Source organism: Salvia miltiorrhiza, chromosome 1, assembly GCF_028751815.1.
Source record: "Salvia miltiorrhiza cultivar Shanhuang (shh) chromosome 1, IMPLAD_Smil_shh, whole genome shotgun sequence".
NCBI classification, from domain to species: Eukaryota; Viridiplantae; Streptophyta; class Magnoliopsida; order Lamiales; family Lamiaceae; genus Salvia; species Salvia miltiorrhiza.
In genome coordinates, this window is record NC_080387.1 from 44,614,663 (window position 1) to 44,635,226 (window position 20,564).

General features: G+C 36.0%; 2 protein-coding genes, 1 long non-coding RNA gene and 1 pseudogene across 3 annotated transcripts; 1 reads left to right on the forward strand and 3 right to left on the reverse strand.

Annotated features, from left to right (window-relative positions):
- The first annotated feature begins 655 nt into the window (after positions 1-655).
- Positions 656-2,998, forward strand: LOC130985288 (DEAD-box ATP-dependent RNA helicase 47A). The gene has a single exon (XM_057908195.1). It carries the CDS (start codon positions 1,182-1,184, stop codon positions 2,856-2,858), a length of 1,677 nt encoding a protein of 558 aa, XP_057764178.1. The 5' UTR covers positions 656-1,181; the 3' UTR covers positions 2,859-2,998.
- Positions 2,999-4,760: 1,762 nt separating this feature from the next.
- LOC130985305 (uncharacterized) lies at positions 4,761-6,076 on the reverse strand. The gene is made up of 2 exons (XR_009088945.1): positions 5,474-6,076; positions 4,761-4,947 (listed from the first exon to the last, which is right to left on the reverse strand). It is a non-coding gene; the product is annotated as an uncharacterized LOC130985305 (long non-coding RNA).
- Positions 6,077-6,933: 857 nt separating this feature from the next.
- Positions 6,934-11,832, reverse strand: LOC131008604 (transcription factor MYB3R-5-like). Its single transcript, XM_057935541.1, has 9 exons — positions 11,647-11,832; positions 11,393-11,530; positions 10,539-10,689; positions 10,120-10,186; positions 9,594-9,651; positions 8,978-9,072; positions 8,771-8,874; positions 7,866-7,994; positions 6,934-7,480 (listed from the first exon to the last, which is right to left on the reverse strand). The coding sequence occupies exons 3-9, from the start codon at positions 10,661-10,663 to the stop codon at positions 6,934-6,936; spliced, it is 1,125 nt and encodes a 374-aa protein (XP_057791524.1). The 5' UTR covers positions 10,664-10,689; positions 11,393-11,530; positions 11,647-11,832.
- A 2,827-nt stretch (positions 11,833-14,659) lies between these two features.
- LOC131008612 (ethylene-responsive transcription factor CRF3-like) lies at positions 14,660-15,294 on the reverse strand (annotated as a pseudogene).
- Positions 15,295-20,564: the final 5,270 nt, after the last annotated feature.

The following is a 20,564-nucleotide window of genomic DNA, read 5'->3' on the forward strand; positions in this document are numbered from 1 at the left end:
ATCATGAATCATGATATGTGATTTATCTTTTTCTAAATTACATCCATTAAATGCGATTAATATTTTTAATTATATTCAAAATTTATTTTGTTCTCGATGTATATAAAACGTGCTTAATAATAGTGTACTTAATGGGTGGAATTTTATTAGAGGTGGAGATTGATTAGAGATTTTTTTAAAAATAAGAATAAATGAGAATTGAGGAAAGTTAGAAACTTAGAATGGAGTGATTATACGACGCCACGTAGGATATGATTTATTTTGTTATAATATATATATATATATATATATATGTGTGTGTGTGTGATACTTTTGTTAACAATAAATGATATTTTTATCAACAATAAATTAAATTGTACCTTTATCAATAATAAATAAAATTATACACATAAAACATGATATAAAATGATATTTTTCTTAAATGTAAATAATACTTTGCAGATGATATTTTTTTATAGAAGTAAATAATATTTTTTTACAAAAATAAATAATACATTACCAAAGATACTTTTAATATAATATTTATAAAAAACTTATTAGAGAGGGTGTGAGAGTTGCACATACTCAGAACTCGCGCACATGAGTTTTTCTATTTTTTTTTTCTTCAGTCATATACCAAACAAAATTTACAAACGCAATTATCAAAGCTAATTCATAGAGGTAGAAATGCAATTATCAAAGCTCAATGTCCTTGGCCTCAATTGGCTACAAAAGTTGATCCTTATCTTCTAATTCCACAAATTTGAAAGGGCTCAGCTGCAAATTACTCGAAAAATATTGTGTTTTCATCCGTCCATTCACCCCTTCTCTGCTGCCGCCATTTCTATCGTCATCTACGTAAGCGCTGTCTCTCTCTCACACACAGGTGCCCTCGAACGCCTTCACCCACGCACTCTGATTCCTTTGCTAGGCATTTCATTTGTTGAATTGCATCTCGTAGTCGAGGTGTTTGATCCTAAGCGATAAGTTAACTGAGAGTTTGCATTTCCCCAATTTGCTCAACTTTTGGATTCCATATTCCGTGATTGGCTCCCCATAAGAGCAAAGACAGAATTCGATTGCATCCCTGAAAATCAAGTATTCAATTTTTATTTCCTTTTGATTTACGATTTATAGCAGCCTCTCTTAGTTGTGGCAAGTGTTATTGCGTTGGAATCTTAAGAGATTGTGGTGGAGAAAAAATGCCTGCTTTAGCTGCAAGTAGGCTGCTTCTTCTTGTTGGCGACGCCATATCATCAGGGAAATCTTGTGTGTTTTCACGTGTAAGTCCTCGATACAGCAGCGTGCGTCGATATAGTCGTGTTAGTAGCGAGAACAGCAAGTCTCTCACCCTAAAGAGTCTTGGATTCAAGAGTGAAGTTCTGAGGAGTGATGGAAATGATAAAAACAAACTCAGTAAGGGGATTTCCACAATCGAGGTCCCTAAAAATAGAGAGAGGAAGGGCATTCCTAGAGAAGCCAATGCAGTTAAGAAGAAAGAGAGGGTTGATGTTGCAGCATTGGCTCCGTTTGCTGCACAGTCTTTCTCGGAGCTCGGCCTCCCACCGTTGTTAGTTGAGAGGTTGGAGAAGGAAGGCTATAATGTCCCGACAGACGTCCAGGCTGCAGCGGTTCCCACCATTCTCAAGGAGCATGATGTTGTTATACAGTCGTACACGGGTTCAGGGAAGACGCTGGCGTATGTTCTTCCCATACTCTCTGAGGTTGGGCCGTTCAAAGGTGATGATGAGCGTAGGAGTAAGATGGGCGTACAAGCTGTTGTCCTGGCGCCATCAAGGGAGCTCGGGATGCAGATTGTGAGGGAGGTTGAGAAGCTACTCGGACCTGAGGATAAGAGATTGGTACAACAGCTTGTTGGAGGTGCAAACAAGTCGAGGCAGGAGGAGGCACTTAAGAAGAACAAGCCAGTGATTGTTGTTGGGACGCCTGGGCGCATTGCAGAGATAAGTGCATCGGGGAAGCTTCAAACACATAGCTGCCGGTATTTGGTTTTGGACGAGGTGGATGAGCTGCTAGCGTTTAATTTTAGGGAGGATATGCACCGTATATTGGAGCACGTTGGCAGGAGATCCGGTGCAGCTCAGAGTGTCCCGAATGGCCCTAAAGCCAGGCGAGCTGAGCGCCAGACTATAATGGTTTCTGCAACGATTCCATTTTCAGTTATCAGGGCAGCTAGGAGTTGGGGTTATGAGCCTCTTCTTGTCCAGGCCAAGAGCGTCATCCCAATTGAGACCATTCCTGCTCCTGCACCAATTAAACCGTCAGAAACGCCTTCTGACTCCAGCTCTGGTGGCGCAACCGCGCAGGGGCAGGCTCAGGTGCAAAGCCTACCGCCTTCCCTGACACACTACTACTCCGTCACAAGGTTGCAGCACAAGGTGGACGCACTGAGAAGATGTGTACACGCTCTTGATGCAAAATGTGTGATGGTTTTCATGAACCACACGAAACAGCTAAAGGATACAGTCTTCAAGCTGGAGGCTCGTGGAATGAAAGCAGCAGAGCTGCACGGAGATCTTAGCAAGCTCTCTAGATCAACAATCTTGAAGAAGTTTAGAAATGGGGATGTGAGAGTGTTGCTAACCAATGAACTCTCTGCCAGAGGCTTAGATATTCCAGAATGTGATCTTGTGGTTAATCTGGAGCTGCCTACTGACTCTACACATTATGCTCACCGGGCTGGCCGGACGGGGCGCCTTGGCAGAAAGGGCACTGTGGTTTCCATATGTGAGGAGTCGGAAGTTTTTGTTATGAAGAAGATGCAGAAGCAGCTCGGTGTTGTGATTGAATCCTGCGAGTTTGCTGAGGGAAAACTTACTGTCAATGAAGATAAGAAAACCGTGGGTCTTAATGTTTAATTCTGTTCATCTTTTTGGTGATTCATCTTCACTAGTAAGTAGAACCAGTTATGCAGGCAAGATGCCTCTCATGTAGTTTGAGCAGATGCTATACTTGTTCATACCATGATGTTTTAGAGGAAGTTGAGGTTTGTTTTTAAGGGAATGTGTTCAAATCTGCAATTATTTACTTTTCTATTTCTTATTATCATCTGCAGACACATAAGCAAGCATCTGAAGTGACTATCATTGCAAGTTCTCTAGTAATCACTTTTCTTAAATATATTTCTAAATATAAATCATTTCAAAACGATTCACCTATCCACCGTGGTCCGTGGACAAGAACAACGTGCCTACAGAATTGTTCAAGCACCACTAATGCGACTATTTTAGTCGGAGTAAAATATGGTAACTTCCTTTCCTACATGGCATTGCCACATTAATCATAAATAAGTTATGCTTGCCCACAATAGGTAGGTGAACGGTTCTATCCAACAGTGAGTCATATTGAGGATTTAAAACCCACCACCTTTCCATGTCAAAAAACATAATATCAGTTTCAGTATGCTGTTTTAATTGAATAATTATTAAATATTGTATCTAATTTGTAAGTGTATTCCCAAATGTTGTGGTTTTTTCTAACAAATTAATCTTATTCCAAAAAAGTATTATTCTCTTGCCAAAAAATGTCCACATTCGCTCGAAAAAATTGAAGAAATTCAATAAGTTGAAAGTTGTCACTTGCTCATATTTTAATGTATGTACCTATTTATCTAGTCTAGCAACTTCTGAAATTTTGTACAATTAACCCTATTACAATTTATGAAACGTTGGAACGTTATTGATGCAGGTAGAAGCGTGAAATATATTTGATATTGATAAATATACGAACTCCGTTGATAACCATTGTATGCCGGAATACGTACAATAAGGGTTAATCCGTTGATTCACTCATGAATACCGGAAGAACACTGCGAGAAGGGAACAATCCCACCCTCTACATTTTAACTCTCAATTCGACTCCACTAAAACATAAATAAAACTCCTATTTATAATAAAACCCTAGACATCTAAAAGGAAACAAACTAACTTGACCAACAAGACAAATCAATAATTAAAGATATAATATATTATACAATTCTATCTTCATCATTCTCTCCATCCTTGAAACGATTCGTCCTCGAATCGGAAACGTCCTTGATGATGTTCTGCATAGGGTCGATCATATTGACCGTGTAGGAAGTCAAAGATCTCTCGATTCTGTGCTCTTAATTCCTTGAATTGTTGAGACAGAAAGTCGTCGTCACGATGGAGATAATCTTGAACATTCTGAACGGTTGATTGACGGGGAGACATCGCATAGGAGCGTAGCAAGGCTCTGATACCAACTGATGATGAAGATAGAATTGTATAATATATTATATCTTTAATTATTGATTTGTCTTGTTGGTCAAGTTAGTTTGTTTCCTTTTAGATGTCTAGGGTTTTATTATAAATAGGAGTTTTATTTATGTTTTAGTAGAGTCGAATTGAGAGTTAAAATGTAGAGGGTGGAATTGTTCCCTTCTCGCGGTGTTCTTCCGGTATTCATGAGTGAATCAACGGATTAACCCTTATTGTACGTATTCCGGTATACAATGATTATCAACGGAGTTCGTATATTTATCAATATCAAATATATTTCACGCTTCTACCTGCATCAGTTATCCTTTTTGGAATTCCGTATTTTATATAATCAACTCCTTCAGCTGAAAGCGAAGAACCATGTACCACTACTAATGCAGGTTAATGATTTTGTTGGGTTTTAAGTATTGTGCATCAAATTCAAAAAAGAAGAATTGTGGTGGATTCGGCAACGATGCGGATGATACTATCACATTGCAATCAAGACAAAATGTGGTGTAATATAAAATATTCACTCAATAAAACAAATGCAGATCATTTTTTTATTAATGGTTTTAGCAGACCAAATAGTCAGTGTAAATGTATTCCCTTTTGTTGAGCCATTTACAGATGTTGACAACTGGAGAGAAACCTATATTTCAAGAAATGCACCTCACCCAAAATAATGTCAAGCCTTGTACGATCATCGTTCCCTTCTCCTATAGATCTGCAACAAATAATAAGCACGAGTTATATATTACAGTAAAAACAGCCACTCAAAATAGAGACATGCACAAGTCTAATGTTTTCTTCAAGAGTCTCCTCATTCATTATAACTCTATGTTTTCATTACACTCTCCTCTAGGATTCTGAATTCATCATGTTTTCTTCAAGAGTCTCCTGATTCAAGAATTCAATATTTTGCCACTCGAGAAAATCCATTTGACGGAGAGTTTATTACTCTCCATATATCACAAGATAAGTTTCTTTGATGTATAATGGTAGCCTGCAACACATCTAACAGAAACAGCACCAGTTATTGATCTAACTCCATGGTAAAAGACAGCATTATGAAATGGAAGAATATCAACAAATTCATGTAGCATATCACTAATCCAGCATAAAAAAGACTCAGTGGAAGCCAGTTGTCCAGACTGCTTGCTAGTGAAATTTTGCTGTTATTCTCACATGACCTTGGAAGCTCGAGCTCAGGAACACCCAAAAAAGAAAAAACAGCTGGATTTAAAACTTACTCATTTTCATGGAGTCAACATTATCTTTTTATCAGCTTTAAGTTCTGATGCAGATCCTGGAGTGTTACATTTAACAGAGCTTGAATCCCACTCTAAATCAAATGCATATTCCAGGCGTCTTTCCACAGCTTGTCCAATAACTGGTGAACCAGATCCAGAATCGTGGGGAGTCAAGCAACCTCTCTCACTAGTCAAATTTGAGCAGTCACCGTATTTTCTTTCAGCAGCGCCTGAGAGAACGAGCATTGGAGTGCTAGAGCAAATTGCACTAGCTACATCTCTAAATCCTTTCCTTCGTATGATAGAAGGTGTATTTCTGTAACTTAGAGCTGAACTCTTCAGTATGGATTCTGGACTGCCAACATTACTAAATATAGACAGTGACAGGTTACTGGGGTAGGAGTTAACGAGCTGATAAGCTTGTTCAACCTTATTATACATACCACTTCTCCCAGCAAAACATAATGGAATATCAGAATCATTCGGCTGAGGTGAATCATGACAAGATAACCCGCTCTCCTCCTCAGCCAATAGAGGTGATTGACAGATTCTGCTTCTTTTTCTGGTCTTGTTACTATTGTCAGTGTGCCGACATACTGACAGACTGATGCAGGTAGAAGCGTGAAATATATTTGATATTGATAAATATACGAACTCCGTTGATAATCATTGTATACCGGAATACGTACAATAAGGGTTAATCCGTTGATTCACTCATGAATACCGGAAGAACACCGCGAGAAGGGAACAATTCCACCCTCTACATTTTAACTCTCAATTCGACTCTACTAAAACATAAATAAAACTCCTATTTATAATAAAACCCTAGACATCTAAAAGGAAACAAACTAACTTGACCAACAAGACAAATCAATAATTAAAGATATAATATATTATACAATTCTATCTTCATCATTCTCTCCATCCTTGAAACGATTCGTCCTCGAATCGGAAACGTCCTTGATGATGTTCTGCATAGGGTCGATCATATTGACCGTGTAGGAAGTCAAAGATCTCTCGATTCTGTGCTCTTAATTCCTTGAATTGTTGAGACAGAAAGTCGTCGTCACGATGGAGATAATCTTGAACATTCTGAACGGTTGATTGACGGGGAGACATCGCATAGGAGCGTAGCAAGGCTCTGGATACCAACTGATGCAGGTAGAAGCGTGAAATATATTTGATATTGATAAATATACGAACTCCGTTGATAACCATTGTATGCCGGAATACGTACAATAAGGGTTAATCCGTTGATTCACTCATGAATACCGGAAGAACACCGCGAGAAGGGAACAATCCCACCCTCTACATTTTAACTCTCAATTCGACTCTACTAAAACATAAATAAAACTCCTATTTATAATAAAACCCTAGACATCTAAAAGGAAACAAACTAACTTGACCAACAAGACAAATCAATAATTAAAGATATAATATATTATACAATTCTATCTTCATCACAGACTTAAAACAGTATCAACAGGTGAATGATCGCACCTGTCATCTGTTACACATGGGCTATCTCTAGACCTCTGAGGAGATGTAAATGCTTTTGCATTTGCAGGGACGTCATCCAGATCATCTGTTCTAACATTATCCAACGAGTTGGTTGACTGCTTACAGGATCCGACTTTATTGCTGCTGGCATTGAAACAACTGCCACTTATATTAGTGGGTGGCAAACCAAAATGAATGCCGTTTACTGTAAATTTCTCAGATGATCTGAAAGAATCCAGCAGTGCAGGTTTTGCCTGTGCATGATCTGCAGGAAATTTAGTATTGCCAAGGGCCATGATTGTTGAACAGGAATCATCGATCTTCCGAGTGACCTTTTTCTGGTCTGAATTAGGCAATATTGTACCACTTTCAGCTCGCAGTTTTTCTTCGTTGTTGAAGGCATTCAGATATGAACTTCCCTGCAATTCCGCCAAGATAGGAGGCGAATTCAAATCAGGTCTCTTCTTAACCGAGCAATTCCAGTGATTTTTTATAGCATTGTCAGTCCTGCCAGTACCAACTATTGGTTAAGAAACCATTAAGAGCCAATATACATTGTCAAATTCTAATCAACAAAGTTCACGTTTCCAGTAAACAAGAAGAGTACAATAGATTGGAATCAAGAGATTCAGAAACCTAACCCTCAAAATACTCACTACTAGAATAAGGGCAAAAGGGTCAACCTTTTGGTCCCTTCAGTAAGTATTGAAGAACAAAGACATATATATTAGCACCACCTTCAAAAGTATAGGCCAATTAAAATAAAAGAAAACAAAAAAAAAATCATAGAAAAGATTCAACATGAATCATCCAAGTAATAATATCCTTCACATAAACATGTTAAGTTTCTATATGCAATTACTGTACATAAATAAAACCTTAAAATAGATACCTTCCAGGGAGAAATTTCGCAATATCTGCCCACTTGTTACCAAGTACTTGATGGTAGTGTCTTAGAATTTCTTCCTCTACTCTAGTCCATGCATCTTTTTTAATTGCCGGATCCAAGTGATTATGCCACCTACACACTTATATAGAGCAGATCAGAAGAAGAAGCTTTAATCTTTCTAACAATAAGCACAAAAACCACAGATCACAGTAATGCTTGTAAACAATGTAAGACTGTAAAAGCACTTTTAACTGTTCTCATAAACGTGTCAAGATACACATATATGACAGTTACCTGACAAACATCAAAATCATGAAAACTAGACGAAACTGATGCTTGTTTGGAATGGACATGCTAATAATATATGCTGATAATTTGAGTGAGGGATTATAGCCTGAAGTCTTGCATATCACTAATTTTAAGAAATCAAAACATGAACCTCAGTTTTAAATATGATGAGCCAATAAGTTCACTTATCAGTTGACTCAATACACATAATTTTCATTCTGCATTTCTTTTAAGATAAAGCAATATTCCAACACTAATAAATTTAGGTGACCATTGCATTATAAAATGCATTAAAAAAGTAGAGAGGATGAAGAGACGTGCTAGTGATCTAATTAGACAAATATAAAACAAGCTAATTACACACACATCCAACAAGTTCATTTTTGTTGTAGAAGAGTACAACACTTAAATCCTATTCGTACGTCCACAAAGCACAATCATCACTCTTCTTGTTATTCAGCAGGTGCCAAGGTGAAACTGGTAAACTGAAAGAAAGCATATCTAAGAGATAATAGGAGGCTAATTAAAGAAATCTTTACATAGACCCAAACGACTTAAGATGTCCGAAGTTTAAAATTTATACCACATCAAAAATCAATAAGCATATACATATAAATCACCTTTCTCGGCACTGCTTTCCATTTCGACCATGTACAAACTTTGCAATAAATGACCATTTCTTACTACCATACTTCTCAACGAACTCAATAACACGATCATCCTCCTAAAGGGTGAGAGAAAAGAAACAGATATTGTATAAGAATCAGATGCTCACTTATATTTTATGTTACACAGAAATCATAGCAATCATGAGAAAAATACCATACCTCCTTTGTCCAAGGGCTTTTTATGAGGTCTGGATTTAAAACCTTCTGCCAACGGTGCAAGCACTGAACGTCTGTCCTTCCAGGCATGCATTCAGCTGCCAGAGAAAATACCAATTGGTCAACAATGCCAAATTTAAAACAATAAAAGAGTAACAACTGATCAAAAACTGTAAACATCTACGAGACATGCACATCATGGAATGAAAATGATATGATTAGCTACGACATATGAAATAAAAGCTATTTAAAGATTAGGAGGTCACGTTGAAACTCAAATAAAGCAGCGAACTATCCACCAGATTCAAAACTCCTTTACTGGCTTCCATATTTCGAACTAGAGCCATTAAGACACTAGAGAACAACCTCACATTATTAGAATATAAAAATGTTTTCACAGACCAAATTGATCTCTACAACTTAACAAGGAGAAGAAGCAGAGAACATAGAGAGTCCACAAGGGAAAGAAATATTCACACTGTACAAGTTTAACAGAAAGTAATATAATCCAGTGGATGAGAGAATGAGATTTGGTACTGAGGCATCAAAGACAAACAAACTGTGTTTAAGAAAGTTATTGTAAAGTAAGTAGCTTGAAAACACGACATTGCACACTCACATATTTTTTTCCAGTTCTTCCCATTGAACCTCTGCACTACTTCAGTAAGCCGTTTATCCTGCCAAAGCATATATCCATTATTATCTCAGAAAAATAAGGAAAAACTCTATTGGTGTCAGCACTAGATTCCACTATTAACTCAAAACAAGAATTCATCTTTTATCAACACAAATGTTCCTGATTCTAGATTACCAACTTTCCCTCATTAAAAACATGTCCTATTTATGGAAGATCCTTTTCATTCCAACTATCTAACAATAAGTTCGCAAAAAAACAAAAACTCAAATTGTCACCTGTGACATAGACAATTATATAATCGCACCAAGAGAAACAAACAACTTATGCCTCAATCCTATTTGAATTTGAATCAGAACATGAAAGCAGTAATGCGGCATTGTGGCGAAACTACTATTCGTATTTAAAATCCCGAAATTAAGATGTTAAAAAAAAGGGCAGATTTTATAACCGAGTTGATTCCACAATCACATCAAATTGGGGTTAGTTGCATCATAAACTGGATGCTTACCTCATCATCCGTCCAGCCTGCTTGGGAGGAACGTTTGGTCGGATGGGAACATCCCGGGACACTTAAACTACACGAAAAAAAATATAAGGTATTGAAGAAAGAGACTTCAGACTTGTAATAAGTCTGTCATTCTTTAAAATTCATTCACCATTTTCCTGATATCATAGTCCCCACCATAAATAACCCAATTACAGAGTACAGAAGAGACACTTATGAACTTATCATATTACATAATACTCTCTGCCATTTGCCACCCACAAATAACTAGAGAATAGACTAGAGTTAGGAGAAAAAATATCACCTCTATCTTTTTCCTTGTCATATGAAATGCCTAAACATAATTCTGGTTAAGAAAGAGTATTTCTGAGCCAATGATGTAAACTCTGTATGTCAGTAACACAAATAGAATAGATGCATACCCAGAATCAGAGGAAGATCTTGGAGTCACAGCATCAGAACTGCTGTCAGAAAATGATGAATATGAAGCAAATCCAACTTCTTTTATTGACTCTGGAGTGCGTATTTCCTTTTTTACTTGGATCATGACTTCCTTGCCAGTGACCTATCAATCTTCAACAAACAAAAAAATAAAATCTTTCAAAATATGTTTCACTAATAAACTCAAACTTTATTTTCAATTAGAATCAGGATTGCATACACAAACATTCATAAAATCTTTACAAAAGATATATATCCATTTACCACATGCATTTGCACGGGAAGCGTGCTAGTAATGAAAGAAAGAAAAACTAAGATCTTTACCACAGAAACATGTAAAGACGCTATCAATAAAGCACCAAGGTTCTACTTTGTCATACCTTATGCCATGTACGGGAAACAAAAAAGTAAAACCCAAATAATAAACCGCATGGTGATGTAACAATTATCTTCAATTACATACTAGACTGATAAGAAATACAAAGATCAAAGCAAGCTCAGACGCTCACAAACATAAGACTGGGAAGTGGAAAAACACACAAAGGCCCCCACAAATTAGCAAAGCACAGAACTTAAGACTGAGTTATGACGCAAAAAAAAATACTACTCAACTTGTGGAGAACTAATTGATCACACTCACAAAATTTGGAGTTTTCAGTTACTCCTCACTCATGTGCCTCAAAAAGTTCACCATTCCACATTCAATATCGATCAAGTCTTAGAATACATCATAACGAAACCTAAACCCCTTGTTTCAGGATCTCGGAAAATTTCTAATCAGATATTGCCGAAAATCAATCTACTGAACATAAATGTAAGTAACATAATATCAAACCTGAAAAATGGCGATTCATCGAGCTCCAATCGGCCACCGACAGCCAGTTTACCAGCCGAACGAGCACGGAAACTATCGCAATGAGACCATGCACAACTGATATTCAATGCAGCGAGGCAGAGAAATACTTGCCACGATCTGTAACCGTAAATCAAACATCAACAAAAACGTAGAAACTTCTTCATAACCCGCAAATAAAGTGAGAGAAAGCAATAAAGAAAACATACACATAATAAGGAAAGCAGCGTCATTACGCGTAAGAGAGAGAAAGAGGTTGTGATCAGAATTCAGACAGAAGAATGGAGCTGCGGAGTTAGGGTTTAAACGGTGGCGAGAAAGCAGGAAGAGTTTGAGTGAGACGATGACGGAGGAGTAGCGGGAAACTCCCAAGATTGAATAGACAGCTAAGAGAGAGAGAGAGTCCTGCTCTGTAACGGGTAATTATTTTATACCCGTAATTATATTTCAAATAAGGAGCAAAACCCGCCAATATTAGAGTCAGTTCCCTTTTTTTATGGAATTTATATCTATCTTTTCTCTTGGGTTAATAGCTGAAAAATACACGATTTTTCAAGAAATTTGCAAATTGCACATGAGCTTCAAAAATAACACATGCGTTGACCACCACCTTGATCGGTGGTGACGTGGCTCCCGGAATTTTCAGACGCGGACTCAACGACATTCAAAATGACGTCATTTTGAGTGGTATAAATTAAAAAAATAAAAAATAGAAAAAGGTGAGAGGCGATGGACCAGAGGCGCCTTCCCGTCTGGACACCGCACCTTCTTCGGTGGTTTGGTTGGTGGAGGCGATGGACCAGAGCAAGCGCGAACTGGGGTTTGTTGTTGTATGGTGTGTGTGGGTCGAAGAAGGTGAGAGGTGGCAGTGGCTCTGCCACTGATAGAGGCGGCGTCGAGGGTAAAAAAGGGGAAATCCTCAGATCTGGTGGTGGCGGAGAAGGGCTGCAGCCATGGCGCTCCTGGCGGTGGAGAAGGATGAAGACGGCGACGTTGTTGGAGAGGAGGGGTTTGAGGGAGGCGGACAGGAGGCGACGTTGTGTGGGTTGGAGAAGGTGAGAGGCTTGTGGCTTGACTAGAGGAGTTTGGCGAAATGGGATTGCGGTGAAGAGGGTCAAGATGATGAGGAGAGAGGAGGTTAGGAGAGAGAAGGCGAGCGGCAGCAGCCATTTCTTATGGTGCAGAGGCTTGTTGATTTCCATGTAGAGATCCAATGTTTTTGAGCTTGACTTGACGGACAAAGAGGCGACGTTGTGTGGGTCGGAGAAGGTGAGAGGTGGAGGTGGCGATTGAGTGGAGGTGGAAGAGGGGAGGTCACGGCGCAGCTGCTCCTCGCCGAAGAAGTAGGGAGGCGGACAGGGTTGCATTTTTTTATTTTTATTTTTTAGTAAATTCTTCAAAATATCAAAAAGACGTCGTTTTGCCCACGTGGCTTGCCAACGTGTAAAAAAAGCCACGCAATACGCCATGTAATGTCCACGTAATCACCGGTCAAACCTATTCCTCGCCGGAAATTTCGCCGTGTACAATTTGCAACAAAATTAAAAGGTAATGTATTCTGAAGCTATTTTTGAAGCTCATGTGCAATTTGCAAATTTCGTGAAAGTTCGTGTATTTTTCGGCTATTAACCCTTTTCTCTTTTTCCTTTTTTTGAAAGGGAAACTATATCTTCTCTTGATTGAGTAAAATATTTGCAGAGAATCTAGTTTGCGTAGATAAGGTTGTGCGAGCTCAATCTGGTTTAGATTCATATACTAATACAATTAAGATTTTTTTCAAAAATCTTTTTTCTTGAGGAGAATATGATTTAAGGGAAATTAATTTAACTATTTTAGGAAAATAACCCTTTTTGCTAAAAAAATAATTTTTCCTTGTTTTGAATTTTAAATTGATTTGTATTATGTGTCAAAAGATTACAAAAGTTGTTTATTGTTTCGTGTACATGGATGGAATTTAGCTATATTATTTTTTCCAAAACACAAATTATCCTGTGCACTCGGGTGTACAATATCATTTCGGTAACATGAATGTGTCACTTAATATTAGTGTCATTTCAATATAGTGTTAGTGTCATTTCGCGACAGTGTTATTTATATAACATGATAGTGTCATTTGTAAAATAAAATAGTGTTAGTGTCATTTCAAGACAGTGTTAGTGTTCCGGGTGCACAGGAGACCACCTCTTTTCCAAATCCAACCAACCTTATGCAGTTTGCTTAAAATCAGTGGCAAATCCAATAGGGGCTGAAACCCAACAAAAATATTTTTTTTATTATTAATTAGTACATGTATATAAAATAATTTTTTATTTTTATACATATAAAATAATTTTTTTATTTTTATACATATAAAATAAATAAGATAAGAGAGAGAAAATAAATACATTCTTTTAATAACTGAATTTAGCACTAAGGTGTTGTGATTTCCAATATTTTTATAATGGTTATTTTCTGGATGTTTTGTGAGATTAAAAGATGAGTTTGAGGTAAGAGGATGTAAATGGAAAGAAAAATAGGAAAGATCATTTTTTGCTTGCTTTCGTAATTGTACGTCCAACCCTAATAACATTCTTAAATGATTACAACTGAAATTAACATAAAATAACATGCTAACATTATAATAAAAGAAAGTAGTAGCTTAACAATTCACCTGTCTTTGGTACTCATTGAAAACGGCTTCCACCTTGGTATTGTCCTCAATATGGTGCCTGACTGGCAGCGTGAACTCATTCACACCGCGAATGAGAGCAAGTGGATGATTCACGTGAGTCCTATAGATCCTACTTTGTATTCTTAGTCATCTTCATCAACACGGTCCTCAACAACACTATCGTCATGTTTTGAGTTTTAAAAAAAATTATGCCAATTTTTTTGGGTTTGTAGAATTGGCCATTTTATTTTAAAATTTTGCGTGCGTCAATTCTTCAACAAGATACCTTTATCTTACCAACAATTCTTTTTAGGATAATTGTTGGAGCCGACTGTGTTTTGTATTCCTTCACATTGACTACGTCATCTTTGTGGTTGACCTTTATATCAACTTTTCAACTTTTACATCGTCTTTTGTCAAGTTCAGACCTAGATTGATTGTCTCGCATATTTTTTTTCAACCAAATTAGAACCTATGTTTTTCTATGTTTGTCTTTGTAACTTATTGAAGACTTCTTGCAAGTAGTTGATCCACGTGAATCGTATAGACCTCACTTTGTATTCTTAGTCTTCTTCATCGATCGGAAAATTATCCAAATCCTAATATGTAATCGATCGGAAAATTATCTCCGGTTGTAGCATGATCATTGCATTTTGTTGATCAAACAACAACGTCTGATCTTGGACTTCGAAATTGAAGAAATCATCCAAGAAATCTGTGGTCATAGGCAAGGCGTCGGGGGAATAATCCGGCAGGCCGACACGATATTCCTCCGACGCAGCCGAGCAAACGGCCCCACACACTTCATCTTCGGTTTTGGAAGCACTGGGCGAGCTCTCCTTGCACCGGTGAGGCTACTTTTGAAGCTAAGAACAGAAGCCGGCGATGAGCGGTTCCGAAAATCATCGCAGGAATTGTCTCCCGACAGCACATTGTGTTCCTGCGATTCATCTTTACGAGTGGGAACGGCGAAGTTGGTCAAGGCGTCAGGCCCCCGGAGTTTGATGGCGGCGTTGTCCTACACCATCGCTGCCTCCTCCGCTGTGTCTTAAGTTCCCAACCATAACCTGACCTTCTTGCAAGGGTCCCTTATCTCGGCGGCCCATTTACCCCAAGGACGCCGTCGCACTCCGCGGAACTTCTGGCACTCGCCTTCCGCGAGCGCCGCCGCCTTAGATGAGACTTGCTTGGGTTTGGGATGTAGACTCATCCAAATACAATTAGGAATGCACATGTTACCAGGGGAGAGAGTAGGGTATGTACCCCTATTTACATTTGTTTATCTAATTTTATTTGTTTAAGTGTTGAGTTTTATTGTTACCAATCCATCATAGAATTTCAAATTTTATACTAGTAATTTTTAGAAAAATAATAATTGTTACTAAAAGTGATTTCAAAAAAATAAGTATATTTAATTAAAATTTAATTAAATTTAAATAAATAAATATAAAGGGCATGGGCCCAAGATCACCTCATAATGTATTGGTGATCTCGGCCTAAATTTTGTTTGCAAACCCAAACTTGCTAATATTACATTCATGCACCAATAATATTCCATGGGGAGACTGAATGATTGATACAGGCCAACCACGTTTTATAAAAGACATGCATAGGAAGAATCCAATAAAACATTTTCAATTACCACTAGCAGGAAATAACGCAAAATGGTTTCACTCACTCAATCATTTTGCATTGCTTTGCTCCTCATTTTTTCCTTAGGTTACATTAATATCTTGTACTTGTATTTTTTAACGTAATTGAACTAGCAATTGAATATTATCATTTGTATGTTTTTGCTCGATTTATTTGGACCTGTCCGTTGATTTCGAGATAAACTAACATGTAATAAAATTGTTGGTTGAATAGAAAATAAAACATGGTTTCAGAATTTAAAATTTGTTGATTTGTATGAGAAATAATTAATATCCATTGTTATGTTTATTTTTTTCATGTATGAAATAGATGTTGGAAAATAGATGCACAAAAGAATATAGATTGTGCGAAAGTGGTGTGTGCTGTGAGGATGGAGGTTGCGGCGATGAATGTTGCCAACACAAGTGCAACAAGGACTACGCATCCTGCAATCCGAACTCCTATTGTCATGTTACTGAGGTCGCAAAACTCTACTTTTGCGATTTCGATTGTTGAAATTAATTATTTTGATTTTACATATTTTTGAATTAATACGTTGAAATAACATATTTTAAAATAATGCATAATCTTTATTACAATGTAGTGATAAGTTATTAGACATTGTTTTTTATTCTACAAGAAAAAACGCAGATAACAATTTTATAATGCATAATTTTTTTTATTACATTCAATATGCTATTGTGATACTTCTTAAATATATAACAAACTATCAATCATAATTAATTTTTATTGACAAAAAATTGGAAATGGGAACAAAAAATCTTGATGCATTTCTAAATATAGCAACAATTAGCTAAAAAATAAGAGTTATTAATTATACTTAATTATCATTTTTCTACTTTATTACCTACAGGTCCTACACACTTCTACTTTATCACTTTTATACTTTATTATCTACACACTTAAAACACTAATCTACAATTCATTAATTGCGGTGGCGAAAACAAATGCATCAAGATTCGTGGGATGGAGGAAGTACAATACATGTATATTTTGTATTCATATCATCTCTATAATATATACTAAAATATAATATTTAAAGACAATCGCAAATATTATTGCCTCTCACGCAACATAATTATTCAATAATTCATCTAAATCCTACATACTACATTAATTAGTCCGTGCTAAATCGAAAATCTTCAATTTATTTGTCTTAACTGCTCCTTTTAACCAGGGGTAATTTTATTCATAGCCCCATTTTCTCTCATTGTAATCCCCATAATTAATTTAAAATAAAATATTTAATTATAGATATTTTTGTCCTCGTAGCCCCCAAATAACTAAACCCTAACCAAAAATAAACTAAAGCCCCCTTTCATATATATAACCCCCGCCTCACACGTTTTGTTTCTGAAAAAAAAAAGTTTGATATTTTCTTCAAATATACTATGGTATGTTCATACATATGGGGAACTGATTGTTAGTTGAATAATGACATGATCTTTGAATATGCCTTCAAAGAATATATGGGTGAAAAAAATCGATAAAACCCCTCGAAAACAATTTTCTAAAATAAAATGGAGATTGAAATTCTTATGAAATTTTCAGCCAAATGCATATCAATTGTCCAATTGTTCTATTACCCTTTCTGCATATATTTCCTAGAAAAAATATTTTGTATTCATGATTTTTAGATTAATCCATCATATATGAGGCTTCCTAGATGATAATACCTTTATAGTTAAAATCGTGAACTGTAATTTTTTTTTTTTTTAGATTCTTTCATCAAGAGTGATTCAATTGCACCATGCTATTGCAAAGATGCTAAAATTTTTGCAATAAACTTTTATTTTAGATAATCAAAACGCCATTCTAAGCCAAGAGAAAGGAATCTATTATATAATAAGATTAAGCCTTAACCTATGTGGCATATCTAAAATCTCACCATTTCAAAATTTACCATATATAATCTTCATCATTTATTAATTAATTAACTATTATTACATTCTATATAAAAATTCATTAATCATAATAAATATAATTATATATATATATATATATATATATATAATATTAACATTACATATAATCTAAATTAATAAATTTTATTATTTATTTTTTCTAGATAAAAATTAGATTTACATGTCTGATAAGAAAAAAATTATAATCTATATACGATAAATTATTTTAATTGAATGTTAGTGATTAGATGTATATTTGTTATTAATTTTATATTTCTCAATAGCGTACATATTATATGTATATGTTGCAATATATTATATTGTATATATATATATATATATATATAATATTTATATTCTTAATTTTCAATAAAACTAATTTTGAATTAAGTTTGAATTGAGACATGAACGTATATGTAAATTATAAACGGGTCCGGTAATTGATTTACATATTTGCATAATAAGGCACAAATTCTATAAACTGATTACTTTAAAACAAAATCTTATTATATGTCTATCAAAATAATTAAAATTTTATTTTTATTTTTTATAAAATAAATCCATACATTTTATTTATATAGGGAAGAAAAATATATTTTTCATTTCTGCAAACTTTATTTGCTTCTGTTCGTCCATTACAACAACAACAACAACAACAATAATAATAATAATAATAATAATAATAATAATAATAATAATAATAATAATAATAATAATAATATCTATTCTATAATACGATTAGGCCTTAGCCTACGTGGCAGGCCTCAAATTCTTTCTTTTCAATCTCAATCTGCAACGTGGCATTTGAGAATCCAATTTATATATTCTCATTCTCACTTTTAAAACAAAAGTCAGGCCTCCCTCTTCCTCACGTCCCTGAATCAGGTCGGCGTCGTCTCCCCCTTCATTGTCTCTCTCTTATCTCAATCATTTTCTCTCTCTAAAGTCGATTGCACACTCAATTTGAGCCCTAATTCCCCCCTTAAACTGCCCGCCTCTCTCTCCCTCTAAATTCAGGCGTCGCCGCCGTCCTAAGGGCGGCGTTGCTCCGCCTCATCTCTGACTCCCTCTTCCATTCCTTAATTAGTTCGATTCTGATTCCACTTCTTAAACCCATGAGAATTCTCCATTCGAAGCAATTAATACAAGAGCCCTAAGATTTCTTTTTCCTATAACCCGTTGTCGTTCCTTCTTCTAAACTCCGGCAAAATAGTCGCCACTGAGCTTGTGGTTCGTCTGCTGCCGAGTCACCGCTGAGTTGAGCTGTCAGAGCAGAGATGCCAGAGCCAGAGCTAGCCAGAGCAGAGATGCCAGAGCCAGAGCTAACCAGAGCAAAGCTTCCAGAGCAGAGCTGCCAGAGCAGAGTTGCCAGAGCAGAGCTTCCAGAGCAAAGCTGCCAGAGCCAGAGCTAACTAGAGCAGAGCTTCCAGAGGGCCAGAGCCAAGTTGCCAGAGCAGAGATGCCAGAGCTAAGTCATTAAAGTCAGAGTCAGAGCCAGAGCCAAGTCGCCAGATCCAGAGTCAGAGCTAAGTCGTTAGAGTCAGAGCCAGAGCCAAATCGCCAGATCCAGAGTCAGAGCTAAGCTATTGGAGCCAGAGCGCGGAGCCACACGTCAGAGACAATTCACCAGAAGGCGGAGCTATTTAGCAGAGCGGAGCCAAAGAGTAAAAGTCTGTCCCAAGGAAGGAAATCCAGAGCTACTAGACAGAGCGGGATGATGAGGACAGAATCCAGCTCTGTAATTAGGGGACAACGACCTGACAAGTTATAATCTAATAATAGCCTTAATTAGTTTAATGGCGAGCATGCGGAATAGATGACCAAACGAATTTACTACTTTACCCCGACTGTAATGCCTATAAATACCTACGATGATGAAATAAAGCACACGCTCTCTCTTTTACTGCTTTAAGATCTCTTCTCTTTCCTTTCTCTTTAGAGTTTGAACTAATAAAATTACATATATAAATAAAATATCTAAATTGTTAGAGTTATGTTTGTTAGATAGTTGACAATTGGAGTCATGGTTGAATATAATTTCATATTTGATGATGCTCTCTCAAACTCTAGATGAGATGATGCTCAAAACTCCGGACGAGATGATGCTCTTTCAAGTTTTAGACAAGATGATTCTCTTTCAAGTTTCAGACAAGATAATGCTCAAAAGTTAGAGATGATCTGTCAAGTTTGCGACGAGATGATGCCCACAACTTGGTTGGTCTTAAACTCCAAATGATACGATGTTCGATAAATCAATTATGGTCTTTTAAATATCAGGCGAGATTATTTTCATAATTAGTTATGCTTTTAGATGTTCGGAATTATATGATACTCACAATTCAATTATGATTTTTCAAACTCCATACAAAATTATGGTCAAAAGGCAAAAAAAAAAATTGAACAAAATTAATAAATCTTGTAACAACAAATGCAACAAATCAATCCGCCATCATACCTATGTCAAATTTATATGTATTTCTACTTTTTTTTTCTTATGCGTTAACTTTTTATAAAATTTCATATGAAAACTAATGAGTATTTTTATGATCTCAACAAAATTAATAATTTAATTGCTAAAAGTTGTTGAGATTAATATAATTTAAAATGTATTACTAATTTAATTTAATTTAATTAATTATATAAATAAATTACATAAAAAATTATTTTATATAATTATCATAAGAATAACATAAAATATATAAATTACAAAAAATATGTACCCGTCGAATTTCGACGGGTAATACACTAGTAACATATAAAGCACAGCAAGAAATCGAGCACTTGTTTTAATAAATGGTGAAGGGTGGTGGCTTTGATTTTTAGCAAGACGTTTTGGTAGTATAAGGAGAGACGAGGACAAAAATGTGTATAACTAAATATTTTTATAGTATTTAATTAATTATGGGGGCTATAGATAAAATTACCCTTTAACCACACCTATCCACTT